The sequence below is a fragment of the Nyctereutes procyonoides genome, unplaced genomic scaffold, assembly GCF_905146905.1.
Source record: "Nyctereutes procyonoides isolate TBG_1078 unplaced genomic scaffold, NYPRO_anot_genome, whole genome shotgun sequence".
Taxonomy (NCBI): domain Eukaryota; kingdom Metazoa; phylum Chordata; class Mammalia; order Carnivora; family Canidae; genus Nyctereutes; species Nyctereutes procyonoides.
In genome coordinates this window covers 3,911,255-3,917,254 of record NW_026575124.1, presented here as the reverse complement: position 1 = coordinate 3,917,254, position 6,000 = coordinate 3,911,255, and the positions used below count along the sequence as shown (strand labels likewise).

General features: G+C 46.5%; 1 protein-coding gene across 2 annotated transcripts in view; it reads right to left on the bottom strand.

Moving 5' to 3' along the window:
• Nucleotides 1–391: 391 nt before the first annotated feature.
• EIF4B (eukaryotic translation initiation factor 4B) overlaps nucleotides 392–6,000 on the bottom strand; it is a 30,308-nt gene continuing 24,699 nt past the window's right edge. Inside the window, exons 9-15 of one of the 2 annotated variants that reach the window (XM_055336971.1) lie at nucleotides 5,556–5,784; nucleotides 4,379–4,491; nucleotides 2,536–2,749; nucleotides 1,932–1,987; nucleotides 1,271–1,376; nucleotides 920–992; nucleotides 392–575 (exon numbers count right to left, since the gene is read on the bottom strand). In XM_055336971.1, coding sequence (XP_055192946.1) covers nucleotides 495–575; nucleotides 920–992; nucleotides 1,271–1,376; nucleotides 1,932–1,987; nucleotides 2,536–2,749; nucleotides 4,379–4,491; nucleotides 5,556–5,784 — 872 coding nt within the window. In that variant the 3' untranslated portion in view covers nucleotides 392–494. The remainder of the gene's footprint in view (nucleotides 576–919; nucleotides 993–1,270; nucleotides 1,377–1,931; nucleotides 1,988–2,535; nucleotides 2,750–4,378; nucleotides 4,492–5,555; nucleotides 5,785–6,000) is intronic. The other variant, XM_055336972.1, reaches the window with a different exon arrangement.

Sequence of the window (6,000 nt, the reverse complement as noted above, 5' to 3'; positions counted from 1 at the left end):
ACCTTTCCAAGGATGGAAAATGTATTGAGGGGACGCCTGAGCACTCCCTCCCGCACGCCGCACTAGGATAGTGAGAACCAGTGAGAATCGGGAGGTAGCCCCTCCCTCCTCCTCAAGCCCGCCCCGCTGCCCACATTCCAGACTGGGCACCACCGCCGCTGCCGCTGCCCTTTTGCTAAATGGAGGCCCCCAGGCACTAATCACACAGCAACTGCATGTGTCGGAAAAATGCACAACTTTTCTGTTAAAAGCTGTACGTCTCTTTCTCTCTGGCTACATTGGCGATTCTCCAGTTAGTTCAATACTTTAAAGGCTGCAGCAGCATGCAAAAGAATTTCGTTTCACTGTTTTTTGTTTTTTGTTTTTTTAAAAAAAAAAGTTAAGAAAGGTCTCCAGGAGATGGTGAGTTTTATTGTCTTGTCTGGATAGAGGTTTGATTTGCTCTCGAATGTTCCAGGGTGGAGAGACTAGGAGAAAGCACAGGATGCAGAGGTCTATTCGGTGTAATCTTCTCCCTCGTTCTCATCTTCACCATCAATGGAGAGAGCAGCATACTTGCTGGCAGAACTGAACTTCTGGAAGGGACAAGAGTGAGAAAATCTCTAAGGCCTTGAATTCTCACATCCCAAACCAAGGAACAGGATACTGCTACTTGGGCAAAGAGGAGGGGCCAGCCCAGGCCACACCCGCCGGCTTTCTTAGCATTTCCCCTGGGAGAGCAGGTCAGAGGCCCACAGGCCCTTACACCACCTTTCACCCCAGAGAGGGGAGGAGAGGGGAAGGGAGGAGAGGTGCGGGGAACACTAGGCCCTGTGTGCTCTCCCAACAAGCAGCAGTACCTGACTTCCCGCCACTCTGCTCGTAGCCCCAAACGTAAAGGGGATCAAGGGCAAAAAACGAGCAAGCACCCCACACTTACGGAAGCTGGATTTTCTTCAGGTTTCTTTGGCTCAGGTGCAGATCGGGAGTCTTGATCCTTTTTGCCGTCTTTCCTACAGAGGTGTGAGTGTAAAACCACATCTTTAGGAGGGGACTGTCCCAACACCCACGAGCCACTGGGAGGGCACTGCGCAGGTACCTCCAGGCAGCAGTCCTTGCTATCTGCGTGGACTTGTGTTTCTAGATTCTTAGAGGGACGCTAACTGTCTGGTTGACCTTCCTTTGTTTACAGTAGGAGACCTGGCAGTGCTCGGAGGACCAAGGGCGGCTTAACTACAAGACACGCATGTAGCACCAGGTGAGAGTGTGAGTGATGAGAGAACATGCGTACCTATCCGGCTCCTTCCAGTGGTCTTTGTTCCCTCCGTCTCCTGGACCACGGCTGGAGTTCCCACTGTGGCCTTTTGGGACACTCACCCCATCTACTTTGTTTTCATCTGCGTGAGTGGAGATGCCAAGAACCAAGAACAAATGAAAAGCAGGTAAAAGAACCAGTCTCCTCCCTAGTTTCCCTTGAGCTGCAGAAAAGCGTGCCCCTGTGCATCGAGGGAAACTCAGCCTCACCCCAACCCAGACTTCCCTCCCAAGCCCTTCTTCCCACGTTCCCCTCACCCCAAGTTAAGACCCACTAAAAAGTTCCACGGTAGGGTGATGCCATCATGAAGAGCAAACTGGAAATGAAGGACTGTGACGCTCAGTAGTGACCTTGGCCTTACAGATGGTGACATATCTAATCTGGACTTGGAGCATGCGAATTTCCTTCCGATTCTTTTTTTTCCCTTTCAAAGAAATGTTCTACCAGGAAAGGGCAGGGCTGTGCTTTCTCCAAAGAGACCACTCCTGCCCTCTACTGGCAAAAAAAGGGTAGGTAACTTAAGAACCTTGAGCACAAAACAGGTGCAGGAGGACACTGGGGTTGTTTCTGGAGTCCTCTACAGGCTTTTCACTGAGGACTCCGGCTACATGAAACACGGATTTCCTGTTGGTCTTACCTCTCCTTGCTGGTCCTTCCTCCGGGGGCTGAGCCGGGACTGCTTTCCCTCCACCACTAGAAGAAAAGCATGTAATTACATTCACTAGTCTTCGGGAAGAACAGATGAACTTCCAATCGTTCACCAAACAGTAAACTTTACAGAGAACCAAAATATATACTTAACGTTGTAGGACACTGAAATATAGGAAAGTCAACAATGAAAGCGACTACTTGATGATCACTCACTAAGTAGAAGTACCCTGTCCTGCAGAATCATCCTGATCTTGCAGGGGGAGTAGGACTCTCTTTTTTACAAATGAGAATCCTAAGACCTAAGGGAGTAATCTGACCCCTAAAGCCATGCTGCCGAAGGTGGCAGTGGCAGGTCTTGAATACCAATCTGCAGATTTTGAGTAGCCAAAATGATGCCAACCAGTTATCAAAACTCTAGAGAATTGAACAATGGCTTAAATGAGCCCGCGGCAGCACGCGCTGAATGGGAGCTGAGAGCCAAGACAGCAGAACTTAAAAGACGCTACGTAAGACCAACAGTCAGGGGACTTTCCAGCATGACATCACAAGGTTTGAGATTCTACAGCTAAGCAACCGTTACGCTGACTCACCTCGTGGGGGACTGTTGCTCTGTGTCCGAGCTCTGAGATCGGGCAGGAGGGTTAGAACTTCGCTTCACCCAAGCATTCTCCTTTGGTGGAGGGGCTGGCATTACCTTCAGAGGCTGTTCAGATTTGGGTGGCTTAGAAGTTGGAGAGTGACAGTCTTCCTCCTTATTCGGTGTTTCATTTTCTAGAGACTTCTCACTCTCTCTCCTTCGTGCATCTGTGAAATCAGAGTGGGAAGGTTACCTTATCAGGAAAAGCAACGATCTATTAGGATCTCAACAGAATGGAAAATGGTCCCCACCCAAATTGACCTCTTTTCATTACTCTTTAAGACCTGGATATGGCTCCCAATAGATGAAATTATCCCTAAATTAGTGGTTATTAATTATCACTTTGAGGAAATGTTTTAATGATTCAATGGCTCTCCAAGAAAAGCCACCTGACTGTTCCTAGAAATGAGTACTCTTTTAGGATTATAGCCTTGCTAAGTTTTCAATTTTTTTTAATTTTATTTATGATAGTCACAGAGAGAGAGAGAGAGAGAGAGAGAGAGAGGCAGAGACACAGGCAGAGGGAGAAGCAGGCTCCATGCACCGGGAGCCCGACGTGGGATTCGATCCCGGGTCTCCAGGATCGCGCCCTGGGCCAAAGGCAGGCGCTAAACCGCTGCGCCACCCAGGGATCTCCTTGCTACGTTTTCAGTGTTAAAATGTCTACACCAGAATGTGTATATGTGTGTGAAGAGGACCTCTGATAAATCTCAAACCCCAGGGTCCACTGAGTTAACTCCAAGTTGGAGGCTCAACACACACACACATACAATGTGATATATAGGAAAAATAGGCCATCTTTTTTTTTTTTTCTAAAGGGCAGTAAATGTCTTCTCAAAACTAGAAGTTTTGGGATGCCTGGGTGGCTCAGTGGTTGAGCGTTTGCCTCTGGCTCAGGGTGTGATCCTGGAGTCCCGGGATCGAGTCCCACATCGGGCTCCCTGCATGGAGCCTGCTTCTCCCTCTGCTTGTCTCTGCCTTTCTCTCTGTCTCATGAATAAATAAAATCTTAAAAAAACAAAACAAAACAAAGCAAAACCGAAAACCAACTAAATGTTTATTTTGTCAGATTCTTTCTATGTTTTAAGTGCAGCCTCCTCAGGAGGTATATAATCAATCCAACCATCACACTTCCACCTAGTCACAAACAGACATTACCTTCCTGTTACTAAAAGGGTGGCTACTCCAGTATGAATAATTTCCAGAAAACTTCTACAACACTTGGATGAACTTCCAAATCATCTCAGTCTGGAGCCACACTTTGAAATGCTCAAGTACAAATCAACTTAGAGGTGGGAAGAAGAAACTTAAAAAACAAAACACTGGTTCGCAATAAGGGAAGGGAGGTGTTATGATTTAATAGTTCAGTTTCCAAAACACTAAAGATGTTTGTGACCAATCGATAAATTCAAGGAAGGAAGGAAGGAAAGAAAGATCAAGAGTAGAAGATCATCGCTCCAGACATTGCTCTGGTCATACAGGACATCCAAAAAGGCTGGCAAGAGAGCTGTAGGACTGTGCTGCTCTAAATAAAGGAAAATTCTGGAATGTCGAAACAAAAAGAAGGGACAAATCTTAACAGTCAAGTATACTCTTTAGTAGAAGATCATTAAACAGGTCGCCCAAGTCTCTTCTGATGCCATTTTCTTAGATTTTTCAGACCAGGAGATGTAATATTCTGCTCAACCTATGCTAACCGAAGTAAAGCCCCCATGACTGAGTTTAATACCCCACAGTGACTGCATAATTTGGTTATGGCTCATTTATGGAAAGAAGCAATAACACGTGATACCCACCCTGGTCTGACTTACTTCTGCCAGTTGTGGCCGAGGTCCCAGTCTGTGATGACTCACTTCCTGTCCTGGACCGTTCCCGTTCCTGAGTCTCTTCACTTCGCCAGCTTGGGTGTCTGTACAAAGAGATTAAAAAAAAGAAAACAACTTATGTCCAGCTCACTGAAGGCCACTTTGGACCCATGCTGACCCCTCAAGAACCATCACTTCATACTTATCAGGCTTGCTGTATTTGTGGGTGGGTGTGCACATCTTGTTTCTCGCAAACCATTTGAAAGCTACAAGCATAAATACACTTTGGCTCTAAACACTTGAAGCTTCAACTAGAACGAAGAATATTCTCCTACCTAACCTACAGCCCTCCTTTACTGGTAACACAACTCTAAAAGCCACTTAAAACTAGGCCATTTTACAGGTTTTACCCCATTAGATCTAATGCCACTTTTTAATAATAAACACTTAACTACCGACTCCTTTACCATCCTGAAATATCCTTAAATAATATACCTGACATACACACGAGTAAAAATAAATGTAAAATAATTTATAGTTTATGTTTTATAGAAGTAAAAACATTTTCTCTTTATTCCAGCAACTCGAATAGAGGCACTTCCACTCATCTCATAATGGTGGCTTTACCCCATATACTAAAGCAAGATTTGGTCAGTTTTTTATTGGGTCAGATAAATTTTATTTACAAAATATGGAACAGGACTGGGGCACCTGGGTGGCTCAGTTGGTTAAATGTCGTCTGTCTTCGGCTCAGGTCGTGATCCCAGGGTCCTGGGATGGAGCCCCGCGTCGGGCTCCCTGCTCAGCAGTCCACTTCTCTCTGTGCTCTTTCTCAAATAAATGGATTTGGGGCGGGGGGAGGAATAGGCCGTAATTTGCCTACTCCTCTATTAAATTCATCATCAATTTATATTTGTCAGAAGTTAAGCCCAGTTAAGCCCCTTTAAAAGCCACGAGGGCCAGGCAACTAACTCTTCATAGGGTTCAACTGTCCCATATACTGCAGCGCACCTACTTGGCTCCAGCCTGCGTACACTAGATGCTATTAAGTGACAACTAATAACGTCTACATGAATTTCCCAGATGTGCCCTGGGATGTATACCACACCCGTCCTTCAGGAAGCAATTCGTTCCCAGATCAGAGATCCATAACTGAAGAGAGCCTCACCTCTCTCGAGGCCGTCGCTCCAGTTTTGGCTCATCCAGCTGGCGCTGCAGCTTCTCCTGCTCCTTCTGCAGCCGCTCTTCTACTTCTCGCTCTCTAGCAGCTGTGTCAACAGGCTTTGCCCCTCCAAAGATAGAGGCCGCTCGACTGGACTGGGAGGTGCTAGCGGAGGAATCATCTTCCTTAGGAGTACTCCGAGGCTTTAGATTCAGTTTGGGTCTTTGGGGGGGACCTAAGTTAGATAAAACTCTAAGTAACAGTTTTTCAAAATCCTCAGAAGCTGATGGCCAAAAGTCAGATGCCCAGACACAGCTCTTAAAAAATGCCACATGGGGGACATGTGGTTGAACGTCTATCTTTGGCACAGGTTGTGATCCCATGGTCCTGGGGTCAAGTCCTACATCAGGATGCCCGCGAGGAGTCTGCTTCTCCCTACCTATGTCTCTCC